The sequence below is a fragment of the Aspergillus luchuensis genome, chromosome 1 (assembly GCF_016861625.1).
Source record: "Aspergillus luchuensis IFO 4308 DNA, chromosome 1, nearly complete sequence".
NCBI lineage: Eukaryota > Fungi > Ascomycota > Eurotiomycetes > Eurotiales > Aspergillaceae > Aspergillus > Aspergillus luchuensis.
Window position 1 is genome coordinate 1,220,073 of NC_054849.1, and position 26,344 is coordinate 1,246,416.

Here is a 26,344-nt window from a genome sequence, read left to right on the forward strand (position 1 = left end):
ATTCGGATAAAGACGATCGATTTATCACAGGGCGGCGAGGAGCCCGTCGTGATCCTCGATGCGACCGCGACGGACGGTCTAGGGTTCCATGAAGATCCAAAATGTATCGCATCGTCATGGTCGTCGAATGGAACAAGACAACACAGGAATAGGGCGTCCGCTACGTTGACAAGAGGACCAATACGTAAAAGGGAATTCAACCGCTGTCTTGACGATATCTGGAAGGGTCTCCTGATTGTAGCCCTAGAACTGGTAGTAATCAAACCTTCGGTACCTGATCACTACGATCTTCTTACTCAAGAGAAATTATTTCCTTCCCCACTTTCCCAGAACTGCTTGCCTCGTCGTTCGGCGTTGCCATACCTATCACGCCCAAGCCCGTTCCAAATACGAGTCGAAAGGGGAAGCTCACTGCTGAGACATACATACTGTACTAAGAATATATGGCTCGCCTCAACCCCGGAGGACAATATATCCCCTCGTGGTGTTGAACCCGACGATAGCAGAAATCTAGGTTATCAAGAGAGCACCGCTGCCAGGCAGCAGACTTCAAAGGCAAAAGGCGGATCTGGTGCAATGGCAAAAACATGTTTAATAGGCTTTACTAAACCAAGCATGTTTCAGATGCACTGCCCAGTCGTGGCTGATCTGCCACCATATCTTTCGGCAGTCCAGTCATATCTGAGCTTGTCGTACCCAGAGAACACAGGGAATTTCTTGGCCCAAGTGGTCTAAGTCACTCTATTTTAAGTGCCTGTCTTTCCTCGATACATACATGAGGTTACACCTGTGTCTGCGGGGTCATATCGCAACATTCAAGTATTGAGAGTACAGTTCAATCCTGCCTGGTTCTCTGGGAAAACTTTCACAGCTCAGGTCGTTGTTGGAGTTGCGGGCATAGAGCAAACTGCAATATACATGAAGTCCGGGTGGACGGATCCATAGCCAAAATGTCCATAGCATCACATGATTGTCTGAAAAACTGGCTTGCGATGAAGACATCATCATACTTTGGATAAACGATTACGCAGATCTACGTTCCACTACTTACCGACTAGCGAATGTCTGTCTCGAGACTATCCACAAAACAGCGTCCTAGAGCTCATTAATGTGGACTTTCGGGTAATACCTACATTGTTGCAGATATTATGCTGGAAACTACGGATGTGTCTTTATTGGATAATCACCATGTTCTTCTTCTCTATCACTAGGAATTACAGAGCTTGTGCTATAGTGCTGATACTTCTGACTATGATACTGCTCCCGGTGCTACCGAGTGTCAGGACCGGTTCTTATGGCTCACACTACACAGGGTCGTTAGGTTTCATGGTGGATTTTGATTATCAGGAACATTGAGATACGCTCAGTGTATCGGTATCAAAGGTTATAGAAATATAATAACCATGCAAGCGATGAATTTTTCAATCACTGGCCTTTGGGAATCTGCATAGAGTCCTTGTTGTTCATCATGCCCGGGAAAAAGAATGCTTTGAGTAGGGAAAGAATTGGGAGAAATGGGAGATTCTATTTGCCGCATCCTATTGTAAACAGAGTGGAAGGAGTATCCTCATAGAGTCTCATATGAGTCGAAATCAATATCAACATTTCTGGAATTTGAGCATTATTCATTTCATGGTTTCTTGTCGGTTCCTAGTTGGTAGAGTTGCAAGATGCTAGGACCCCTATTGCCTATGGTAAACCTTATTACTTTAACACTGTATATTATCGTAGATCTTATGGAGAACATGAGTAGAAATACCACGTGTTTAACTGACTCATGGATTATTATGAGTACAGTTTCCTTCCTTTTATGTAGAACTCATAGTTACCACAGCCTCTCTACTTTATATTAGTGACCATCACTTCAATCAAGCCGATGATATAAAGTTACGATTCCACCTTCTGCGCTTGAGCAGTATTGCGAATCTTCTCATATTCGGGCAATGCCCACTTCACCATCCATTCCGACTCAAGGATCTGTTGAGCAGAAGGGCGATCTTCCGGCCTGAAGCGAAGCATAGAGCGTAACATCGAGAGGAAAGCATCCCGTTCTCTTGATTCAAAAGGCGGCATTCCCTCGCGTATTCGCGACTGCTGCATGTGTTTTTCGAATCGATCCTCCCATGACTGAGTCGGAGATGTGGGAGGTTGGTGTTTCGACTTACTGTCCTTGTCTCGGATTTCTGTCCATCTAGCGAACCACTCGGAGGGAAGTGGGCCAATTAATTCGACTTGTTGGCTAGTCATGTCGTCATCATTTGTAAGGAGGCCTTCAAATAGTGTTCTTTGTCCCATAGTATCCCAGATGGTGCAGGCAAGTGTCCATATATCGGACGAAAATTTGAGAGGCTGGGTTGGCTCAAACCGGGCCTCCGGGGGACGGACCAGCAGAGGTGTATGAGACTCGAACTTTCTTTCTTGGGTCGGACAAAATGCTTCGCCGAAGTCTGAAAGAAAAATCTTGGCTTCTGGGAGCGTCACATCCTCACTTACAGCTCCGAGCCATATAGGTACTACACCATATTGTGGTACCTCTGGCGGAATCTTTTGACCATCTAATCGATTGACTGGCTCCAATACCGGTTCTCCATACTTTTCATACAGCATGTCAGTCGACAGTTTGTCAAAGTCACGGCAAAGCCGAAGTAGAATATTCCCACGGTGAAGGTCCCCATGGATGATACCTTGGGAGTGGATGTACTGAGCAGCAATTATAAGCTGTGCTACTATCGCTCGGGATACCTCAAGCTGAAATAGACTGATCCATGATCCATTCTTTGCATCTGACAGGCTCATTCGTGCTGGTCTGGTGACAAAGCAGGTGTGGTTGCCATTGGGGCCTTGTATATTGAAGATGTCTGAGAATGTAGGGATCAAATCTCGGTCTAAGCGTGACGATTGCTGGGGTTGCGACAGCCTGGACAGCACATTGTTCTCGCGGGGACTCGAATCCGCCGTACAGATTTTCAATGCAACATATCTATTGAAAATTTCATCGCGGGCCAGCCAGATCGTCGAGTATGTACCATGGCCAAATTTATGAACTACCCGATAGCGATGGTGGAAACAGTCCCCAATTGTAACTGGATAATAGCCCCCAGCTTCATAATATTCCATTCTTTCCACATCTTCGATGGGTTCGTAAATGACACGAGTGGTTTTCTTGGCAGTTACTGTTCCTCTGTAGCTAGTTGAAGAAATTACTCGATAAATTCGACGGGGAAGAAATGGCTGGCTGGCTCTGAGAGGGAGGTCATAACAGGGGAAGGGGACAGTTAAGCGCAGGGGCTGCCTGAGCAAGAGGCATGGCTTCCTCATGTTGTTATTGAAGTACTGGCTCCTCGGAACTGAATCCACGTGTAGGATATGTAGTAGAATTACGGAACAATGTGACTATGCATCAGTCGGATGCGAGTAAGAATATGGAGTGTGGGGAAAAAGCGACAGTAAACATGCAGCCAAACATACGGCGGTAGGAGAAGAAGAGACGGTGGAGCAGCAGCAACACAGCATAGATCGATAAGGCACCCAAGCATTTCCGATCTGCGCCTTGATCCACCGTCACATTCCAACGTTCAATGACAATAGAGCGGACAATAACTCAACGTATCAATCAATCAAACCAAGAAAATACACAAATTATTGTTCAGGTACAAAGTCAGTACCCAGTGTCTTACATCCTCCACGCTGATTCGCGAATTCCAGCATCGAGCCTTGCTGTCGATCGCATCCCATCCCATCATCCCAGCCACCGATTAATCCCCAAAAACCCACTGTCAATGCGCTCCGCCCCATCACTTCGTCTTTTCCATCTTCTTCTTCTTTTCATCTACATTCCCTGCCTCTTAGCATTTTCCTTCTGATCGTGAGGTCATTATCCCACCACATCCATGTCTACACCACCACCCTCCCCTCGATGAAACATATCCATCTACTACAACTACTACTACTACAACTGGATCTACCCGCCTGGATCCCCGCCTCCACTACTATAATCTCCATCTCCACCTCCACCATCAAGAAACCACAATGACTCCAATCCCGATCCCACGAATACCACCACCACCACCAAACCTCAACCTCCACATCTCACTTCCCTTCACACAAAAATCTCAACCATCCATTCTATCTCTCCGAGACATCATCCCCTCCGCCCTCCTCAAACGCTCCTCTGCCGCCTTCATCCCCGGAACCTACAACAGTAACGGCCTCTCCCCCGGCGCCGTCGCCGGCGTCATCATCGGCAGCGTCCTAGGATTCATCTTCCTCCTCTACTTAATATTCCTGGCGTTGGGTGCCGGGCGGCGCTTCTCCAGCGAGCCCAGCACGGCGACGTCGGCAACAATGTCGGAGGTGGTGGTGGAGGAAGAGGGAAGCTCGATTTCGCGACGACCACCGCGACGTCGGCGGCGCGAGATTGTCGAGGAGGTCATTGAGAGCGGTGGGAGTCGGCGGAGTCGCAGGTCAAGAGCGAGTCGGGGGAGGGATTCGCGCATTGTTGTGGAGGAGTCGGTTACCTCGTCTGGTCCGTCGAATGTGGTTGAGGTCGAGGAGGAGCATTCCAGTGTGGAGGGTTCCGGGGGCCATGGGCGGAGGAGACGCAGTCGGCCGGGACATTATCGGGCTGTGGATCCGTTGGCGTATGGGGGGTTGACGGAGGATGAGAGTTTGAGGTCGTAGTTGCGGACCCCCGTGTAGTGGGTGTGTTGAGTGATTGCTATTGTGTTTTGTTATATAACGCTGTCGACGTGATTTGGTACTGTCCTTTCGACGATGATTTGATACCCTGCCCTGTGATGTTTTATGATTGAGGTTAGAATTGCGAGTCAGTTTTGCACGCAAGAATGTCCATGCACACGGAACTAAAAATGAATAATGTTAATTACTACCGATATAAAAATGATTGGATTTCAACGAAAGTAAACCGACTCGAGTAGTCATCCATAGACCTTGCGCCGTTAAGCGCCGACGCCAGTCAAACCTAACCTGACCTGACTGACCCGACTGAAAATCAACCAAATATAGAAACACAGACAAAACCCCGCGCGCGAACCGTGCTCCGTGAATCCTTGCGCCCAACCAAAGAATGGCAATACAGTATCAGTAGTAGTAGGCAATCGCATCCAATCTAGACGAGAAGAAAACGCAGACACCAAATCCAAACAGAAGTTAGAAATCACTGAACACACAGCACTCCTCTCATCTTAAAACAGGATATCCAAGCAGCAACAGCAAGCCAATGCAGCCATTATACCCGCGCAGATACCACCACCCGAGGATCCGCCCCGGTCTTGTCCGGCATAGTAACCTTGTTGCTGCTGCGGCGGAGGATAGTACATCGGCTGGCCTTGAGGCGGAGGAGAACCGTAGTATCCCTGCTGCGGCGGGGGACCATAGCCCTGGGGCGGATATCCCTGGTTGTAGCCTTGTTGAGGGTAACCGCCCTGCTGGTAGTAGTCTTGCGATGCGCCTTGGTGGTAGGGACCGGCGTCGTGGGTGGGAGGAGGGTAGGACGGAGGAGGCTGGTCCTGTTGTTCAATATCGGTCAGTGGTGAAGTGAGAATTGGCGAGAAGGTTGACTCAACATACAGGTTTGTTGTAGGACATCTTTAATAAGGAGACAGTCGCAAGTCTTTCAGACGCGATGATCCGTGATTATGCGGTCTTTTGTTGCGGTGAGGAATGCCTGACGGCGCAGTTGAGGCTTCTGATAGGAATGAGAGTCTTCTCTATAGTGCGGAATGTGCGGAGAGGAAATAGAGGGGAGGGTGATGGATGTGAGGAGAAAAAGTCGGGAAAAGAGACGAGAAGAAGCGCCGAGCGAAACCAACGATTGATGGCAGCTTGGCGAATGGTCCGGATTAGGCAACCGGCTATGTCGGTCTACGCGGGCGGAATTGGGGATGTTGGGGAGGACAAAGATGTCTTGCAGATGCCAACTACTTGGCTTATGTGTCTACAGTCTCGTGGTGCCAGGCGAAACACACAAACATTGGAATGTTTCTGTCACACAGCGTCTTGTTTTATCCGAGATGCTGATGAAGCGTAGGCTGCCCTGAACGTGACTTCGCTACCGAATCGGTGGTTGGGGAAAGAGGGGAAAACATGACGAATATCTTATCTTGGCGTGGTGGCTGACAATGGTTGCCATTTTTAGTATTTACTTGTGACCAATTGCTCGATATAACGACAAGGCAAGTTTCAGAGTACAACAAGAACCCCCGATGGTCTAGTTGGTTATGGCGTTCGGCTGTAATGGTAATTATTGTAACCGAAAAATCACCAGTTCGATTCTGGTTCGGGGGATCATCTTTTTGGTTTTTCTTTTTCCCTCTTTCTTGGAGACACCCACGACTCAAGTGATATTGCACTAACTCTCTATTTTTGTTTCCTGCTGTACATAGACACTAGATTAGTACCTGATACGATTTAATCTGCAGTTAGGTGGACTTAGAACGATAGTAGTATGTGTACGCTAGTACTATTAGTGATGTTCAAAAGAGCCATACCTTAACCACGGCACCAGTATATATATTGAACGGTCAGTAGAAATCCCAAACAATGAAACAGTTTTTATAGTGATTTGATACTTGCGAGATAGAATAATTGGGACCAAGATTCAAGTACATTGACCGATGTATCTGTTCTATAAGCTCATCAACTCGGCAAATGATAATCATATCCATTCTTTCCAGCGTTGGCCAGCCGGTACATGTACCTGCTGCATGTTTAGCGCCAATGATCCTACATTGAGAGCCACTCAGCATTCACCACACTGAACCGAGGCTGAGCAGCATGTTTGGTTCCTATCGCATTTAAATTAGGCAACGAACGCCTGACGACCTTCCTCTTTTCAGCCTCGCGAGCCGAACACATCCAGTCCAGCACTCTATTACTGATCGGTTTCTATTGCGATTGCACTACAAGAATTCTTCAAAACCTCACAGCGTCCCAGAATGCCACTGTGCAAGTCTGGGTGTCTTTCGACATTGCTTGGGAGTTTTAGGAAAGACAGACATGCAGAGGAGGGAAGGCACGAGGCAGACGACCAAAAAGTCGAGGAAAATGACGAGAGCACCCCTGCAAAAGGCTATCCCAGCAGTGACGCTGCTGGCAACGTTAGTCAAACTACAGAATTGCGACAAGATGATGGATTACATGCTACTGATGACAAGACTACCAGTGACGCTGGTGGACACCGTGGACAACAGGCCATTAACCAGGCGGATTCTATTCACAAAGCTCTCTGGGACAAGGCCTATAACAACCTCAAAAATGACCCGGCAAAGAAAGAATACGTTTCAAGGTATGAGGATCTGCTTCAAAGGGTGTTTCTGAGCCAGTACACGGCCGAGAAAGTAGTCGAAACGAATGAGTCTTCTCAACACCTCGGAGAAGAACAAATGAAAAAAGTGGTCGAAGAACGCCTTTCGAGAATTGAGAAATACAAGAAAGCTATTGAGCATTCGGAGAGCACTATCAATGTGATCAAGCAGGTCAAATCCATTCTTGACATCCCTCTGAAGAATGTCTCTCAGACTGCACTGCCGTGGGCCGTCATCTCATCAAGCGTTGATGTAAGTGTTCTAACCCTGATATTTCAATACAGACACTGAGAAGCTACACTATGACTAGATATTGCTCAAGCCAGTCAGCGCTGGAGCAGCTCTCTACAACGGCGTAGCTTATGCGGTTTCTAGAATCGAGTGGTACTCGAAATTGACCAACAAACTTCTATGTGAGGACAGCATAAAAGATGATCAGTCGCTACACAGAATACGAGAGGACGTAGCTGGGCGAATCACGTCGTTGTATGAGTCACTGCTGTTCTATCAAATCAAGAGCGTCTGTTTCTATTACAAAAGGTATCAGCTCCTAGTGTGGGCTCGCGGATTGCTGGACCTGGACGATTGGAGTGGCGATCTCAAACACATTCAAGAGGCAGAAGATGCTCTTGCCAGGGATTGCGCGCTTTTTGACATGGAATACATGAAGGGTCAAATGAGAGCGATGATCATGGATACCGAGACAGCGGAAGACTCCCAGGAGTTTCAGAAGCGTCTGCAGGCTATACGCCGCGTGGATCCGCAGGCTACCGTAAAAACCATCGAAAGCTTAAAAGAGAGTGTCATGGATGACCTATATACCTGGATTTTTGATACTGAGCAATCCAAGGGCTTTATGTGTTGGGAAGAGCACGGGCCTAGACGACTTTGGATCAGTGGGCAGGCTGGAACTGGAAAGACAATGCTTTCAATAGGCACTATAAAAGAACTGCAAACACGGGGTCTCAGGGATCCAGTGGCCCCCACGATCCTATACTTCTTCTGCCAACACACCCATGCAGATTTGAACAACGGGGTTGCAGTACTCCAAAGCCTGGTGTGGATGCTTCTCCGGCAACAGCCCCACTTAAGCTCACACCTTGACGAGCAATTCTCTCATTCAGGACAGAAATTCATCAGTGATTGCAACTCATTCGCTACATGGTGTGATCTGTTGACAAGCGTGCTGATAGATTCAGCTCGTGTCATAATTGCCGTCGACGCTCTTGATGAATGTGAGGAAGGTTCGCGCAGGCAACTATTGCGATTCATGAACGGGATTATTAATAAGGAAAGAATGTCCCATGTCAAATGGTTCATTACCAGTCGGCCACTATTGGAGATTCCAGACAGCCGACCTGAGACAACACTACAATACCATAGGCTTCTGCTGCTGGATGATCAGAACCTCATTCCCTGGATAAACGCTTATATCGACCGGAAGGTCCAGGTGCTTCGAGACAAAGCTCAGAACCAAGAGCGTGTTGATAGGATAAAAGATCAGTTACATGACCGAGCCAGCAACACGTATATCTGGGTTTCTTTAGTATTCGAGGAGATAGAAAATGCACCCGAGGCCCGGTGGCAGAAAGTCATTGAAGATACCCCACGGCAGCTGAATGAGTTATATGATTATCTGCTCAGGCAACTGCCCTGGCCGGAATGCAAATCCGTTCTGTGTGTTGCAATGGTGGCACGCCGGCCTTTGTCTTTGTGGGAAATTGAGCAACTTACGGGAATGGAAACAGGTGTCAATGCAGGAAGGGACTATGTAACTGGGTGCAGGTCGTTCCTGAGTATCCGTGGCGAGATGGTGTATTTCATCCACCAATCTGCTCAAGACTGGCTACTTTTGAACCAGCACCAGCTTCGTGACGGATTTCCACAAGACCATGGCGTGCTTGAGAAGTGCATTCATCGCGAAATCCTCGAAAACTCAATAGAAGGAATGAGGAAGACGTTGAGCGAGAACATATATCAGCTTCCTCACTATGGCATTGCTTTAGAAGAGATTGAAACTCCCTCACAAGATCCACTTGCACCGATTCGCTACGCTTGTCAATACTGGGCCTTCCACCTCAAGGAAGGTGAGGTCAAGACAGATATTGACCTGCTTGGCTTTTTACGTCAGCGCTTTCTTCACTGGCTGGAGGCGTTGGCGTTCATGAGAATTATGCCCGAAACAGTGGGAATTATTGACATGTTAAGTTCCACGCCCGCAGTATGTAAAGGCTGATGATTTTTGATTTTTGATTATGCTATGTCCCTGACACATCAAGCTTAGATGACGTCAAACCCTGAAGTACGCGAATTTTTGCTGGATGCAAAGCGATTTGTCTGGAGGCACCAACAATTGATTATGACCGTACCACTCCAAGTTTACGTATCTGCGCTTATATTTACACCAAAGGCCAGCTTAGTGCGGGAAACAGGAAGTATCCCGAAATGGATCGACCAGGGACCAAGCTTGGAAGAGGATTGGGGGCCTCTTTTACAAACCTTCACATTTTCTATGCATGCTTTTAAAACGTGTTCTGTCTCCTGGTCACCTGACGATCAATTAATTGCAGGTTTCTCAAATGGTTTCCCAGTTGGTTTCTCAAATGGTTTCTCAGATGGTTTCTCGGAAGGAGAGTTGAGGATATGGGATGCAAGAACAGGAAGAATGGTCAGGGAGATTGAGGTTGAGGAGGATCTCAGGTCGGAGCATGATTATATGGCGGAGAAAGATGTGCCTTGCGTCACCTTCACCCCAGACGGTCAATTGTTGCTCGCACTAACACTGTATAAAGTGTATATGTGGGATACAGCTACATGGGAAATCTCGCATATAGTGGAATGCCCAAGTGCTACGAAGAGATTTGCGGTATCTCCCAATAGCCAGTTACTCGCGTGCTTCCGAAATGACGAAAGAATAGACCTATGGCAGAGAAATGGCACCTTATGGACTTTGAAGTGGACATACCAGAGCCCATTGGGAAGGCCGGAACCTGAGCTACCGTCGGGTCTGTCGTTCTCATTTGATAACCGCCTACTCGCTTCTACTATAGGTTTCAGCAGCATAGGGTTTTTGGACACTGAACTTGGCGAATTACAGGGAGAAATCGTGCATAGGGGGGTGACTGCAATCAAGTTTTCTAGGGACGGCAAACTTTTGCTACATTCAGCTAAGACTGTCGAGATATGGCGGCAAAGAGACGGGTGGGAACTGGACCGCAAGATTGATTTACCAGGGTCATTCGAAAGTTTTGCAGTTTCTCCCGATGACAGGCTTATTGCACTAGCAAAAGCTCATTATTCGACAATTCAAGTGGTAGAGACAGGGGAGGGTGTCCTGGTGCAAACTCTGGGGGGTCACACAGACAGGGTTGACAATTTAGCCTTCTCTTCAGACAGCCAATCTCTTGTGTCCAGTGGAAGGGATAATATCAAAGTATGGAGAATTGTACCTGGAAAGCTCGACAAAGCCCCATTTGAACAACGTGAATCGATCAGAGAGGTGGCACTCTCTGCCCGGTTCGTGACATTGAATTTTGGGGGTGTGATCGAAACACGGAATGAAGATACAGGAGAGCATCAAAGAACATTCAGTGCACCTGGTTATCGTGATTCTGACTGGGACGTGACTGTTTACGACGTGGCTGTTTCCCCAGACGAAAAGCTGATGGCATGGCCATCTCACGACGGGTCCATCAAGGTGTCGAACGCAGAGACGGGACAGATTATTGCGACACTAAAGAAAAGACTGCCATATGGAAACTTTTGCTCAGTGTCTAAAATAGTATTCTCTTCCAACAGTAAACTACTGGGCTGGTTAGACGACAAGGGGACTGTTCGGGTATGGAGCATACGACATTGCAGCCTTTTGAAATCGTATCGATGGGGAGTAGTTAATGATTTTGTTCTTCATCGATGGGGACGGGAAAAATTGTCACTCATTCTCCAATCTCTGCAGAATGAGCTCACCATGAGTGAGGAAGTTGGATGCAGTCCAGAGGATTGCCTCTCCCAAGATGATGCCGCACATACTCCAAGAATCGCCATTGAAGATGATTGGGTGGTCTTGGGGGAGCAGAAAAGCATCTGGTTGCCTCCAGAATATCGGCCTGGGAGGTTTGATGGCGGCTGGGATACTCAAAACGATGTACTTTTTATTGGACTTAGCTCTGGCGGATTTTACTCCATTCGGTTCAACCCCCACGAGATGTCAGCTGGGCAATTGCAACGGGACGATGCTGAGGAAGATTATGATGCCGACAGCTCAAGTGACTCATCGCTTTATTATCTTTATCTTCATGACGAATCTGCCAGCGACGGTCTTTCTTCGGACTCGGGATACTTGGCTGATGCGGAATGATGAAGCTCAACTTGTTCTTCGCATATCTTTCTCAGATACAGTCAGAATGATTGCTATTGAGTTGACACCTAGTTTCGGTATGCGTGCACACCAATTATTCATTAATCCTTTCTGAGCCTGATGATACCTCAATTTACATAGATCGAGAATAGGATTGTTTGGCCACGCTTGTATTCCTCGCAATCAGTGGTCTATGACTAGCCTAGTCGTGTTACGCTTCCATTACAGTTAATCCACACTTCTCTGTACTCGCCTGCTGTGATAAAGGCAGGTTGACCATAAGTAAATAGTTGCGCTTTCAGTAAGCTTCTTAGTACTATCTCTTGATTGTATGGCTAGTTACTCATTCCTGATCCTCTAATGTCACATGAACTCACAGTGAATGTATGGTTAATAACCAAGTTTATGACATGTTACGAATTAAATCTGTATTCATCTTTAAGTATTGATGCTCTGCTGTGGCGCACTTATAGATGTGCTTGCATCTCTGCTTCACCTTGTACTGCTGTCTGGAAGCTAGCAATAACAAGAAACGTCAAAAATTGATTTCAGCGAGGTCCCAGTGGTCAATCAAAGTACAGAGCTTCAAAAATGACAAATCCTTCCTTGTCTTTCTTTCTTCAGTCGACAGACCTTACATGCCGAATGGTGCTAAGGCTATTTCACGGACAGTGGGTCATTCATCGCTCAGCCCAATCTGAAACTGCGCCGAAGCTAATATGGATCAAGCACGGAGGAGCTAGGCTAATCGCGAGGCGACGAGGGTCTGGAGTCTACTTTGCACGCTAAAACAGCACCGCCACAGCAGCCTAATCGAAGGCATTCGTCATCTACAATGACACGTAAGTACGCCATACTCTCCAATCGTGAGCTCAACTGAGAAACTGACTTTGCGAATAGGGGTTCGCATTGTTGGATAGCCTACGTTGCTGAATAAAGCAGTCCGTTTCACACGAGTAGTCGCCTCTTTCCCACGTCGAAGCTCGGGAAATTGGTACACCATGAGAATTTAGACGTGATCTGGCAGTCAAGACAAGGATTCTGTTCAGTGTGATGCCTTTCTTCGTGCTGCAAACAGACAGTAATTACTCGAGACGAGCCATGGATATGTTCTGGCAACGGGTCTTGCCCGGGTCTGTCGGCTACGGAGCATACGTATGCCCCGGACAACCCTGATTTCAGAGGTCTATCAGACCCTTGGAATGCCCACCAGGTTGAGCAAGGGTCTGTATCAATGCATAATGGGACTCGACACAATTTTTGGGCTCAGACCAAGTCCAGTTCCGGCACCTCTAGCCCGCCGAGCAACAGGAACATAAAAGGCAAATCATCCGATTCTGAAGAAAGTATACACACTCAAAACCAATACATATTCATTCATTCTCACTAAACCATATCGTCGTCCCGCTTCAAATATTTTTGCTATGGCACAAACCCCGCGCAGCCTTGCCGGCCAGCCGCTCATTCGTGGCTTACGCGCTAACTCATGGCCGCATTGCGTAAGCGCTCCACCGAGTATGTGTGGCATCGATATCAACATCTTTTCCACCGTTTGAACATGCATGAGCTGTATGCTTAATAGCCATGTTATTTGACGAGGCCATTCGTGCACGAGTCAGAATTCGGAACCTGGTAGAAAGACGCAACCCACCCATCTTGGCCCGCAGATCCCATGCAGCTACAGCGCGTTCCCTCACCATGTTAATTTCCCTTGCTATTATCGGCGAGCCCTACGCCTACCAGCCTTAACGGTTGGTTTATCTATGCTAAGCCGAATAAGCGCTTACGTATGCCTTCACTTTTCGGTATGACCCCTTCGGGTCGATCAAGTCATTGCAAGAGCCGGGCTCCGCGCGGGACCGTCACTAAACCAATGGAAAAGCTTTGGTATGAATCCTGATGCTTTTACTTATGCACTAGCTGACTTTTTTCTGTCTTAAGGGGCTCCATGATACCCTGGCGATCTAAGCCTATTGTATAGCTTGCCAGGCCATTGCTTGAATAAGATGGAGTGCGGACCCAGAGGGTCTGTCATCCTCCAGGGCCAATTTCCACGCGATGACTGAATCCCAAAACATGTCCTACAGAAACTTATCCAGTTTAGACGTCTCGGATAGGACAGGTCTCCCCGACTACGAGTTACACAATGTCCCTGTGGCACCGCCGTATACAGCCACTGCATCGGCCCCTGCAGCTGCAGGAGCAGCAGAAACAGCACAGAAAGCAACTGTTGCAAAAGGCGCCGGAGGACCGTGGTATGACCCGCGCTCATGGTCAGTGTTAACGAAATCGCTCGTCGCCGGAGGTGTGGTGGTTATTATTGTTGCGCTCGTCGTGGGCATCTACGAGGGCACGAAATCATCCTCATACCCCGACTACTCTGCCCTGAGCTATAAGCTCGCAGACACATACTCGGGCTCTTCATTCTTCGACGAGTTCGAATACTACACAGCCACCGATACAACAGACGGATTCGTGGAGTATGTGCATATCATCCACACATCTCCCTCCATATACACACACAAAAGAACACAACTAACCCTACACCAGCTACGTCGACAGCACCACCGCCTCATCAATGAACCTAACCTACGCCTCCAGCTCCCGCGCCGTCCTGCGCGTCGACACCAGCACCTCGAACCAAACCAGCGGCCGAAAATCCGTGCGCATCACCTCCAAAAAGACCTACAACGACGGACTCTTCATCTTCGACATCACCCACACGCCCTACGGATGCGCCACCTGGCCCGCCCTCTGGCTCACCGACCCATCCAACTGGCCCGAACACGGCGAGATCGACGTGCTGGAATCCAACAACAAAGCCACCCATGGCAACGCCATGACCCTGCACACCTCAAGCGGATGCAAAATGGACGTCAAGCGGAAAGAAACCGGCACAGCCAAATACACCAACTGCCTCAACACCGCCAACGATAACGCCGGCTGCAGCGTAACAGGCGCAAAGGCAACCTACGGCGAGAAATTCAACACTAACGGTGGTGGCGTGCGTTCTTTCCCTTCCCTAATTCCCAAATCCATTCCCCAATTCCCCACCCATACATCTGATACTGATAGAAATTGCCAGATCTACGCCATGGAACTCCGCTCCGCCGGGATCCGCGTCTGGATGTTCAGCCGCGACTCCATCCCCGACGATATCTCGAACAGCAGCAACACGCCCGACCCGTCGAGTTGGGGTGAAGCACTCGCCGACTTCCCCAATACGAACTGCGACATCAGCTCGCATTTCAAGAACCAGAGTATTATCGTCAATATCGATATCTGTGGTGATTTGGCGGGGGCGAGCACTTACTACACGGATCTGTATGATTGTCCGTCGACGTGCACGAAGTGGGCGGCGGAGAATGGGGCCAACTTTACCAATGCGTATTGGGAGTTTAAGAGCTTTAAGGTGTATCAGACGAGTTCGAGTGGGAATAGTTCGAGTAGTAGTACTAGTACGGTGGCGGGGGCGTCGTCGACGGCGGGGTGGTATGGGATGACTGCGTCTACGACAACGACGACAGCGGCTGGGGCGGGGAGTACGACGGGGCAGGACGGAGGGGAGGGAAGTCAGAGTGGTGGGCAGGATGGGCAGACGGGGAGTCAGGGGGGTGGAGGGCAGGAGGGGGGCAGTAGTAGTAGTGGAAGTCAGAAGGAGCAGGGGGGCCAGGGAGGGTATTAATGATGATGATAGCAATAATAGTAATATCAATTGACTACTCTGTTTGTTTCTTGCCTCAATTGTCACCGTCTATGGATTCATTGTAGAATTGGTGAGATGGTTATTGGCCAATGATCAGTGTCAATAGCATAAAGCATCATAGATGATGGCATGTACGATATTAGCACTAGGACAAAGATAGTGTACAAGTCTACATTCAATTTTTTAGTATGTCATCATAATGAAAATCGCTCAACGTCCTACATTCGATCCGTACAACTTGCTTTTCCAATCGCTCATTCGTTACTTACACGACACGCTGCTAAACAAATCGCTGACTGAATGCTCCTGGCTGTCGCCAGTCTCGGGACTGGGAAAGATAAGAGAGGAGAATATGGTAAGACATGAAATAAGAAAAGCATAGGTAGTAAGGTAAAGGTAAGAGGAAAAAGTCAATTACACAGAAGGGATAAAAAAGGAACCCAGCCCGGGGCTTGATCCGTAGACCAACCAACCGACGCTGGTAGCACGGTGATTCACGCAAGAAAACCAATACCCGTGCATATTGATTTCTGTTTTCGTAAGACAAAATGGGCATATCTCGGTAGAGGAAAGAGGGGGTTAGTAGGGATAGATGGGTAGGGGTCGGGGTACACGACTCCTAGATGCAAAGAGAGAACCAAAGGATCACGCAGGGTGTAAATGTGTCAAATGCGAGTCTCGAGCTTTTGCAGATCTAACAATGAGCATGGCTGATGCAAGATGCAGATGCAATGCGATGCAACACTCTATGCTTGGCGGTTGATTTAGGCCTTCTCCTCGAGGCTGGCCTTCTGGAGCTCTTCCGACACGTCGGCAGCAGCGTCCTTCTCTTGCTTCAGCTCGGCGTCAGCGGAAACCTCGCCGTTCACACCGCTGTTCTTGAGAGCGGGCTTCTTGGCGGAGTCGGTGGCACCGTTGACGGCGGTCTCTTCCGCCTCGAGGCGGTCAATCTCCTCCTGGGCCTTCTTGATGTTCTGGACAGGTATTAGCATTTAATCTCGAGTAAAGAGAAAGCGTTAAACTCACCTCCTCGGTCTTAGAGGCCTGGTTCTTCTTCCACTCGGTGATCTTGGCGGCAAGCTTCTCGATCACAGCAGGGACATCCGACTGGTTCATGGGAGGGTCAATCTTGACCTTGGCGAAGTCCTCGATCACACCAACGTTGAGGTTGAACTTGGCCTCAGTCGGGGTGCCGGGGGCGGGGCTGCCGTTGGCGCCCTTCTTGCCCTTCTTACCCTTCTTGCCGCCAGTACCAACAAAGTAGTCCTCCTCGCGGTCCTCCTTCTTAAGAACCTTCATACCCTTGAGGTTGGAGTCGTCCACAGTACGACCGACATCAGCACGGAAGCTGGAGCCCTCGTCCTTCTTCTCATCCAGACCCAGAGAAACGAAGTCGTAGGAGGGGTTGAAGTGGCGGATCAGACCCTGAGCGGTAAGGATCTCGTCGGTGTAAGCAAGACGAGAGGCCTCCTCCAGCTTCTTGTCAGCGATCTTCTTGCGCTTCTCGCGCTCGAAGGCATCGCGCTGGGCCTTCTGCTTCTCACGGCGGACTCTCCAGGCCTCATCCTCGTACTCCTTGTAGGCCTTGCGGGCCTTGTAGTAGTTGTCCTTGATTTCACGGATGGCGGTCCACTTCTTCTGCTGCTCGCCGTGGAGCTTGGTGCGCTCGTCCCTCAGGGCGTTGAGGTTCTTGAAGGCACTGTCCTGCTCAGCCTTGATGGCGTCGAGCTCCTTCTGGATCTCGGAGTACTTGTCGCTAAGAGCCTTGGCCTCGGGGTTGTCGAGGGTCTTCTTGAGGGAAGCGATCTGGGTCTTGAGGTCGTTGATGACCTTCTGGGCCTCCTCCAGACCGGCGAAGTTCTTGCGCTGCTTGCGCAAGTTGGAGACGTCGGACAGAATCTTGCGCTCATCGACCAGGCGGAGGGTGCCGGAGTCGACCTGCTTCTCGAGGCGGGCAATTTCGCGATCGAGTTCCTCGACGTTCTTGAAGGACATGCGCGTACGAGAGTTGTTCTGTTCGGAAATGCGAGCCTTGAGGGTAGCATCGAGGGCATTGATCTTCTCCTGGGTGCTGGAGCGAGAAGCCTTGAATCCCTGCTGCTTCTGACGGATCGAAGACAGCTCAGCGCGGAGTTCCTGCTGCTTCTTCGCGGCGGGCGAGTCCTGGTTGTTGGGCTTGGCGGTCTCGATCTTGGCCTTGATTTCGGTCTTTGATATAAAGTTAGTCTTCTGAGATGACGGAAAGATGATATGTTGCATTGGTCTTGCGATTGGATGAGAGGCGGAACAGCAAAGATGCAGTGTAGCGCAAAACATTCCGAATGGATAATTAGGCAGAGAAAAGGCCACGGAACGGTAATGAATCACCGCATCCAAGGTGAGAAATGCGATTGCACGGTGCCAATTAAAGCAGAAAGAGATCCTCACATACCAATTTGGCCTGAACAGCGGCATGCTCCTTCTCAGCCTGAGCGAGATCGGCCTTGAAGGCCTCCTCGTTGGGCTTAGTAGGCTTCACCTTGTGCTCCGTGGCAGGAGCGGATTTGGCGTCAGCGGCCATGGTAAGAGGTGGAGAAGAGCAATAATAAGACAACACTCGACAAAATGAGCGCGATTGACCGAAATCAACCGGGAAAAAGAAAGCTCCAACGAGCGGGAAGAAGAAGGGAAAGGGGGAGAAGGAGGAGGGGGGGTTGAGGGGGGAAAGAATGGAAAGAGAACGCTGGAGAAGAAGAAAGTCGGTGCTCTTTTCTTGGTCTGGCCTTTGCTGGTCCAAAAGGCGGCGCTTACCGTTTGGCGCTTTTAGCGCTGGCCCGCCGATTTTTCGAGAACCGCATTTTGCTTCCATCATCGCCTCTCTCCCCTCCAGCCTAGACAGCTTCCTGCTCCGCATTCTCCGGGCTTGATCGGTTTATCTGCCCGATTATTGCTCTTCTTCTACCCTTACATCTAATCTCTTCCATTTTCGAGTTTCGCGCCGCGGTGTGCCATCCCCCTTCAACCATGGACGAGGACTACTCTGCAGGCTCCGTGGACGCCGACCGCGAGATGACCAGACTCTGGCGCACATGGAGGACAGTCTTTGAGATGCTTCTGGATCGTGTAAGGATTTTCTCCAGCTTCAAGCGAAGGGAAGCTTCCAATAATCACCCCGCGATCGTCCCACTGACCAAGTTCAACAAACCCGCAGGGCTACGAGGTGACGGAAGATGAAGTGCAAATGCCTCTCCACGAATTCAAGCAGAAATATTCCGACCCTCTAGGATACCCCGAGTATGCGCGCCTTTCATCCCATCCAATAATTTCCCAGTCAACCCCCATCTAACCCCAAATTTCATCAAACAGCCGCAACAAGATGAAAATTAGCGCCCGGCCCACGGAAGCCATGCAAGCGAAATACACGCCCCTGCCTAGCAAATCGAACCCGAACCCCCAGCCGGACTGCGGCACCATCTACGTCGAGTTCTGCCCGGACTCGACCGGCGTCGGTACCAAGCAAGTGCGTACCTTCAACCACTTCGTCGACGAGAACAACTTCCACACGGGCGTGTTCATCACCCAGACCCCCATCTCGCCGTCCGCTGTGCGCCTACTGAGCAGCATGCCCGGCCGCATCTGCGAGCACTTCCAGGAGCAGGATCTGCTGGTCAACATTACCCGCCACGAACTGGTCCCGAAACACGTTTTGCTTAGCCCCGATGAGAAGGCCCGTTTGTTGGAACGTTACCGTCTGAAGGAGTCGCAGCTGCCTCGTATACAGGTGTCCGATCCTGTGGCTAGATACCTGGGTCTGCGCAGAGGTCAGGTCGTCAAGATTATTCGCAGAAGTGAGACGGCCGGTCGGTATGCTAGTTATCGGTGGGTTATATAATCGGTGGGTTGTTTTTGCGGGTCCTGCTATGAAAAGAATGAGTTGTCTCCGGTTATGGTGATATGCTTATTGCTGAGCCGGAGGTTACGCGTTTCAATTTCTTCACCCGATGCAGGTCCAGCACATTGGCCCAATCTGCCCTCCGGAAGAGTTATATCACAGATGCAGAAAATAAAAGAGCAGACACAAGGAACAAAGACGAAAAGAGAGGCTGGGTGGAGAGGAAAATACGGCGAGGGGAGGAAAAAGAAAGGAAAAGAAAAAGAAAAATTTACCGAATACAGGCATCGGGCAGCATGGCGTAAAGGCGAAAAATCTTCTCGAACGTGTGTTTCTTAACGGGTGGTGTATGTGTGTATGTATGTCTATGCTATGTCTTATTTTTATTTTAGGTGTGCTTCGGTTTCACCTCTATTAGGTCTTAAACTACAAATCTATCGATCTACACAAATCATACAATGGTTGAATAAAACCTACATTACCACGATATATGTACTTGATTTTCTAGATACAGTCAATGATCTTCCCTTTCTGTTTTAGTGCTCACTCTTTAGTGCTTGTTACTTACTGAATAGGTCTCAGCACGCCCTGAGCACATCCTAAGCAGCCTGAGATGAATACTGAACATGATGCACACACATATCGCTGCTCGGCATTTTCGAACGAGCAAGACACGTATCAATCTCAAGCTTGTCTCAAAGAATCAATGAATTCATTCCTCTTGTCTTTGATATGCAGCAACTTCACCACCATCGTATATGACAGCCACTCTCATCTTCGCAAGCTGGTTGTGAGCTGACTTTGAATGCATATAGACACCTCCCTCGAACATAAATGTGGCATCCTTTGCGATGATACCGCTTTGGAATGATAGTTCGGCCACCAGGATATGTATGTATCAATAAAGCGAGACACGTCATGCACAACACCCGAAATGACAATGAGAGGACGCCTTCGTGGCCTCTACCTGGTATATATATAAATTCCCTCCATTGAATCACCGGTAAGCTCTCAATGGGAATTCCCCCAATCAAGCTGCAGCTTCTCTCATGATCAGAGAAGCTTTTGCCGTTGTTGCAGGCGACATTTTTGAACCTCGTTGGCGCGCGAATGTCTTTAGGTCATAAGCAAGCCCAAGCTGACCCCATATCCAGATGATCCATTTAGTCGGATCATATTGCCACCATTTCTCTGCATTGCGATAGTCCGAGGGAAAGGAATGGTGGAAAAATGATACCCTTCGCTCAATGCTATAATGGCATTGTGATCAGATGATCACGTGATCTTCCGGTCATCGAAGGGTTGCTCTCCTAACCAGTGAGCTAGGGAGTTGACGCAAAACGTCGCCTGGTGAATAAAGAACATTCGAAACGCAAGGTGTCGAGTTAAGGAGAACGAGAGTTTGCATGATATCATGTTGCATAATGTGTGTTACTATATCGTTTCTTCCACTAGCACCGAGACAGTAGAATCTTGAATCAACAGCGCTATTTTGGACTGTATCTGTTACTTTAGTTTCATTTGATGCCTCATCGTTACCTGAACAAAGGGGCAGATTGAGAACATAAGAGCGCCATGAGAGTGTGAAAGTACCGTAATAATGCTGCCTTGCCTATCCTTGTGTTCTTGTAACACGCAGAAAAACCTAGTTGTGCAGATCAACCTTGTGTAGAACTGCAAGTGTGAACAGATTGGGAGCACTGCAGTGAACGTTCCTTGATTGCCATAAACAGTGGTCCAGTGTAATTCTCAGTGCATGCTGTCTCTAGGGTTCAAGCTACCATTGCTAATAATCAGAAATCGCAAGTCTACTTTGAATCAAGAATATCTGGGGCGTTGTAATTTGCACAACGGGAAAGAGGGCCCAGAGGCACCGCGGGATCACTTTTCATACTGTATCCTAAAAGACCTACCACGCTACAAATATAGCATCACTGGCAATCTCAGTGTCCACATGGTTTGCCATAATTGCGATAAAAGATCCAGACTAGTAGCTGAGAAAGCAGGCTCTTATGCGATAAACGGTCCATGATGAAGCGTATATGCTGTGATTGTGCAAGGAGATGGTCAACCATATCGACTTCGGTAAACAGGTTCAGATCTGATGTCGCCTTAGAGAGCTCGAGCTCGTTGCTGATTCTGACCGTCTTGTCTTCAGAGAAAGCGAATGAGGTCCCAATAATCGCATATAGGCGGCTCATCTTATGCTGATCAGGTGATTTCCATCCATCAGCTATCCATACCGGACGCAGGTCCCAGGGTATCTGGCGGCACTTCATCACCGATTGAAACAATCTCTCGAAGCTAAACCGAGACTTAACTCCACTGACCGCGTGCACACAGCCCTGGGTCCCTATAGCTAGGTGACAGAGTAGACGATCAACAACCACGTCTACAGGAACCACATCGTAATGGTTATTGATTTCCGGGGTAGGTGTTTTTGTCGCTATCTCCCATCGCCAGGATGGGATCAACATTAGCCCTGCGGCAACCACACTGCATGGCGATGACATTGGAACACAGTATCCCGGAAAAGGCAGGCGTTGTGCAGGCCCAATAATTGAAGGACGCATAATCAGGAGCTTCTCTTCCCCGCCCATTCCTGCAAATCTCTGGGCCAGTAGCCGCTCAGTCAAATGCTTGGCATAGGCATATGCCCAGGGGAAGTCGTTCGCTTCGTATGTTTCGCTCGTTCCATACTTTTGCACTGCAATCCATTCGTCAAGCGGACTGTCTTCCTTGTTCAAATGATAGAAATCCTCAGTGATCAACAGATCGGAACCAGGACTTTTCTCGTAGATATGAGCATTGCAAAACGCCGTGGAGACGTAGACGAATCGATCAAGGGCTCGGAATGAGCTCGCAAATTCGGCAACCATCTCAGTAGCCCCAATGATCCCCTGGGACACTTTATGAAGTGGACTTCCTAGATTGATCGGAGATGCTGCATGAATGATGATATTGATATTTTCGCGGAGCATTTCTTGATCGGGTTTAGACAATCCCATGCTAGGGAAGGAAACATCACCTTCGAGGACCACCAGTTTCTTTGATTCAAATAGCATATTTGCTATCTGGGCCGATAAACTCGCTTCCCATTTTGCACGAAGGTTGCTTTTGTGGTGTTAGGAAGCGATGGTATACGCTGGGGTTTTGTGTTGAGCGGCTTACTCTATACCTCCTCGGCAGACTAGGTAAATATAAGACAACGATGTCGTTGTTATGAGGCGGTGGATCAGGGCTGTTCCCAGAAACCCACTTCCCCCTGTCACCAGGACTGACTTCTCGTTGTAATAATGCCACATTGTTGGTGTGCTACTTTGCAGTGACGGAAAAGAGCATTGAAGAGAATAGAACTTTTTGCGCAAATCAGGGACTTTGGAAACTCCTCTAGCAAAGAGAATTCGGTGGTCCCAAATGAGAGAGATCCCTGAGATTAAGGTCGTTAACCCTGGAATATTTTCCCAGAAAACGAGATTATAGCCTAAATTACTTAAATAATTCCTGCAAGATTATCAGTGTGGCTCTGAGAATCACCTATTTCGATGACCGCATGCTGTGACGAGTCAACTGACTCCAATTAGTTACACACCGTCGTACTACCTACCTAGTCCCAACTAGTATCAATCAATCAACAAGCATAATCTTGTGTCACTATTGCAGCTCATTACCGCTATTTCTGCTATAGCTCTGTAAGGGACCTTTCTAGGGGCAAAAGTTAAAAACAAGACCTACTTACCCGCAGATACTCTGCGGACCCCTAGAATCCCCCTAGGTATAGACTCAGGTATGTATACCTGGGAGGAGGCGGGTAACTACCCTTGTAGTAACTAAGGATTCACTTCCTTACAATTGTACAAATATTATATATCTCTTTGGACCGTGCTTGACCATAGAAACAAGGTATTCTGATCACCCACTAGTTCAAGGAAACTTTATTTCAAGCAGCACACATTAGTATAAGCTCCACTACATAATTCTACCATCCTTGCCGAGACAGACAGGCTTGACGGAAAGATGTCTGTCTAAAAGTATTCCCCATCCCGTCCTCTGAGGGGTTTATTTAGAGTGGGCTATATCATTCTCCTACTTATATACATGTTGTAACCTCAACTACTCAACAAGGCTTGATTTACTGTTGGGTGTTAATAATGAGAAGATGCAGTTTTCAGCGAAATCCAATTCACATTCTGTGCATTATGGGTGGAACAATAATCGAGTGGTTCAGTAAGGTTGACTAGGTCTTGATGAGACTCAGGCTGACCCCCCCCCGATCTGCTTTGTCAGCTTTGCAATCTCCTTATTAAGAGCTACAATCTCTATATCACACTTCAAATGCGGCGAGGCGATACCGGCAGCATGAAGGTGGTGTGGGGCGTTGGGATCTCGGTGATGAGCCATACTCTGTTCCATGTCACAGTATTCATTAATCTGGCTCGAGATCGTAAAGTAGTGCCTGTACGTCTACTAATGACCTTAGCACAGACTGATCCTTTACTATAGGTACGTGTTGTGGCAAATTCTTAACTTTAGAAGCTACCAGTCATATATAATATACAAGTTGAAAAGATTAATTCACAGTGCCCACTTCTTAGTCGCTTGACTATGTCTTTCATATATCCTACATATATTACGTCCATCATCAGCTCCAACGCTGAGCTTAGCACACACACACACACACACACACACACACACACACACACACACACACACCATGTCCCAGTATAGCTCAGCTGAGACAAAAAACAAATAAAGAATTTTACAAGTCATATACTCATCCAAATACGTAGCACGTCATGATCAATCGTTAAATCATTCCGAGCATCCTAGACCAGTCGCAACCCATCATCGTCTGGACAGCAATCTCCCCACATCCTGGAGCTCGACCTCGTTCCCTTCAATGATAGGTGCTGAGACATCAGCCTGCGAGCGGTAAGAAGGGACCGGTGAGTCCGGAGGATCACTGAAGTGGACACTGGAGCCGCGACGGCGATTGGAAGACGAGTGGGAGTTACTGCGCAGGCCTCCAGGGCGAGAGAAGTTGGGCGACGAGGGTAAAGAGAGTTGGTGGGACGGGGTGGATGAGGAGGTGGTATTGAGATGAAGTGTTCGGGCTGATCCTCCAATGTCCTGCGTGGAGGCGTTGCTTGCCCTGCTAGCATAATTTGAATATTGCGGAGTTGGGGCACTGGTAGGAGAGGTCGGAGTGGGATTGTTTAGAAGGCTACCGACGTCAAAGATACGGAGGTTGGTGGTATCTGTTGAGGATGATTTGCGCGGTGACTTGTTGGTTTCGATGTACTCGTGCGGACTGACTTTAATGTCTAAGCTGCCCGTGCTGGAGGCCCGGTCGTCTTCACTGCCGCCGGAGCGCTGGTTGAAAGACCAGTTGGGGTCTAAGGTACCGGCGCGGGCTGTCAGTGGATGGATGGGCATCGCGATGGGTGCCGGACGGGGTGTCTTGGTATCTGCAGAGCATAGGGACGGGTCCAGTCGGATACCCAGGTCTGCAGCGAGATCGGAATCACTTCCCCATTGGTGGTGGGTGATTGTTTGACGACGCACGGAGCTGTGATCCATGCTTTCGCTGACGGAGGCTGATCCTTGAGCCTTTTTGAACTTGTTTTTCTTCGCACCCCTGTCACGCACGAATGAGCCTATGATGACAGCGTTCGAGACTGCCGTGGCGGCTAAGATTTCCAAAGATGCGACCAGCGAGCGGTATTGTTGTGAGCCATCGTTCCAGATGACTGAGGGCACTCGATAACATGTGATTCCGACTAGAATTAGAGACAGAGCGAACAGGATCACGAGGGAGACTTTGCGTTTCAGAGGCATGTGAGTCATCACGATGAATGGAATCGGGAAGGAGACGAGAAGCAGATCGGTCATCACGTCACAGGACCCCATTGTGATCAGGTTGGCATAGCCGAGGCGACATTTTGGACCTGGATCCGGTACCACTTGCCAGTAATGGTCGAAGGGCTGGCATTCAGCGAGAGTAGCAATAATCACGGCCAACAATGTCGATGCCAGGAAGTAGTAGATGAATTTTAGGAATATTCGGAGGGATCGTCGCCAGATCTTGCCTGCCACTCGCTTGAGGAACTCGCATACTGTGAACTTGGCTATCCAGATGCTATTCGGATGGGGAACGGTTAGAACTGATCCTCGAGAGACACCCGGCGAGAAGAGGGACAACTTACAAGATAGCATAGAAGATGCGCGCCACAAGAACAAATTTACTGCCAATGACTCGATGATCGATGTCTTCGGCAGACAAGTCCACGGTCTTGGTATTATTGGTACCCCAAATTAGAACGACATGCACGCATGCCATGCGAATTAATAACGGGATGACACTCGCCATCATCACCTTATCCTCGCGGAAGAAACGCTCGGTCCGCACATAACGACCACACACCCGGACAACGATGATGGCTACTGAAAAAGCCGTAGCCCACCAGCTCACGAGCAGAGTGGGATTGTTTTGCTCCTTGGTCCGGGGATCCGGAGGAATATCGGAAAAGAGCCCACGAGATTCAAGCATCCACTGTACATTCATGGCCGCTGTGCCACCTCCGAAGAGGGGCCAGTGAAGTGGAAGCAATCCCCAAAATCAAATAGAGATGTCCGAGTAGGTTTCAGCAGCAGTTGAAATGAAGCCGTGACGTTATTTTGTACATTCACATCGTTCACACTACTGGGATCGGTACCTGATAGGCACGTGCCCTACTCCGGATCTGGTGTGGGGAAGCCAGCTCAAAGAGGAGCCGGAAAGTTACGATGGTCGCTGTCAAGGACACCCGAGACACACGGTGGAGATGGCGATCGGCAAACGGTGCTGCTAGTAATAGGTGACAAGTGACAAGAGCTTTTCTCCTTTCAGTGGAGGTGAGTGAGTGTGTCCCTGCTGGTAAGAATGTAATGACAACGACAAGAGTAATAGTAAGAAGCTCGGACGCGTTCTGTGGATTTGCGGGGGAGGCTTGAGACTTCCTCGCCAACCAGTTCTGTCCGGGAGAGTAGTATTAAGGTAGAAGAGGTGCCAAGTACACCGCCGTTCTGACGTCGACTGTAAGTAA

General features: G+C 48.9%; 9 protein-coding genes and 1 non-coding gene across 10 annotated transcripts; 5 read left to right on the plus strand and 5 right to left on the minus strand.

Annotated features, from left to right (window-relative positions):
- Positions 1-1,887: 1,887 nt before the first annotated feature.
- On the minus strand, positions 1,888-3,117 carry AKAW2_10412A (uncharacterized protein; the record flags this gene model as incomplete). The annotated part of the gene is made up of 1 exon (XM_041686902.1): positions 1,888-3,117. One exon carries the CDS (start codon positions 3,115-3,117, stop codon positions 1,888-1,890), a length of 1,230 nt encoding a protein of 409 aa, XP_041537132.1.
- A 912-nt stretch (positions 3,118-4,029) lies between these two features.
- On the plus strand, positions 4,030-4,680 carry AKAW2_10413S (uncharacterized protein; the record flags this gene model as incomplete). The annotated part of the gene is made up of 1 exon (XM_041686913.1): positions 4,030-4,680. The coding sequence occupies one exon, from the start codon at positions 4,030-4,032 to the stop codon at positions 4,678-4,680; it is 651 nt and encodes a 216-aa protein (XP_041537133.1).
- A 524-nt stretch (positions 4,681-5,204) lies between these two features.
- On the minus strand, positions 5,205-5,607 carry AKAW2_10414A (uncharacterized protein; the record flags this gene model as incomplete). Its single annotated transcript, XM_041686924.1, has 2 exons — positions 5,205-5,528; positions 5,590-5,607. 2 exons carry the CDS (start codon positions 5,605-5,607, stop codon positions 5,205-5,207), a joined length of 342 nt encoding a protein of 113 aa, XP_041537134.1.
- A 611-nt stretch (positions 5,608-6,218) lies between these two features.
- AKAW2_t10015S lies at positions 6,219-6,306 on the plus strand. The gene has a single exon. It is a non-coding gene; the product is annotated as a tRNA-Tyr (tRNA).
- Positions 6,307-6,956: 650 nt separating this feature from the next.
- Positions 6,957-11,682, plus strand: AKAW2_10415S (uncharacterized protein; the record flags this gene model as incomplete). The annotated part of the gene is made up of 3 exons (XM_041686935.1): positions 6,957-7,577; positions 7,636-9,546; positions 9,610-11,682. 3 exons carry the CDS (start codon positions 6,957-6,959, stop codon positions 11,680-11,682), a joined length of 4,605 nt encoding a protein of 1,534 aa, XP_041537135.1.
- A 2,058-nt stretch (positions 11,683-13,740) lies between these two features.
- AKAW2_10416S (glycoside hydrolase family 16 protein) lies at positions 13,741-15,367 on the plus strand (the record flags this gene model as incomplete). Its single annotated transcript, XM_041686946.1, has 3 exons — positions 13,741-14,162; positions 14,233-14,686; positions 14,768-15,367. 3 exons carry the CDS (start codon positions 13,741-13,743, stop codon positions 15,365-15,367), a joined length of 1,476 nt encoding a protein of 491 aa, XP_041537136.1.
- Positions 15,368-16,152: 785 nt separating this feature from the next.
- On the minus strand, positions 16,153-17,948 carry bfr1 (putative nuclear segregation protein (Bfr1); the record flags this gene model as incomplete). Its single annotated transcript, XM_041686957.1, has 3 exons — positions 16,153-16,362; positions 16,415-17,596; positions 17,820-17,948. The coding sequence occupies 3 exons, from the start codon at positions 17,946-17,948 to the stop codon at positions 16,153-16,155; spliced, it is 1,521 nt and encodes a 506-aa protein (XP_041537137.1).
- Positions 17,949-18,391: 443 nt separating this feature from the next.
- RPB5 (DNA-directed RNA polymerase core subunit RPB5) lies at positions 18,392-19,259 on the plus strand (the record flags this gene model as incomplete). The annotated part of the gene is made up of 3 exons (XM_041686968.1): positions 18,392-18,490; positions 18,579-18,661; positions 18,734-19,259. 3 exons carry the CDS (start codon positions 18,392-18,394, stop codon positions 19,257-19,259), a joined length of 708 nt encoding a protein of 235 aa, XP_041537138.1.
- A 1,943-nt stretch (positions 19,260-21,202) lies between these two features.
- On the minus strand, positions 21,203-22,564 carry AKAW2_10419A (uncharacterized protein; the record flags this gene model as incomplete). The annotated part of the gene is made up of 2 exons (XM_041686979.1): positions 21,203-22,373; positions 22,431-22,564. 2 exons carry the CDS (start codon positions 22,562-22,564, stop codon positions 21,203-21,205), a joined length of 1,305 nt encoding a protein of 434 aa, XP_041537139.1.
- A 1,540-nt stretch (positions 22,565-24,104) lies between these two features.
- On the minus strand, positions 24,105-25,824 carry AKAW2_10420A (putative integral membrane protein Pth11-like; the record flags this gene model as incomplete). The annotated part of the gene is made up of 2 exons (XM_041686991.1): positions 24,105-25,398; positions 25,466-25,824. The coding sequence occupies 2 exons, from the start codon at positions 25,822-25,824 to the stop codon at positions 24,105-24,107; spliced, it is 1,653 nt and encodes a 550-aa protein (XP_041537140.1).
- Between the last annotated feature and the right edge of the window lie 520 nt (positions 25,825-26,344).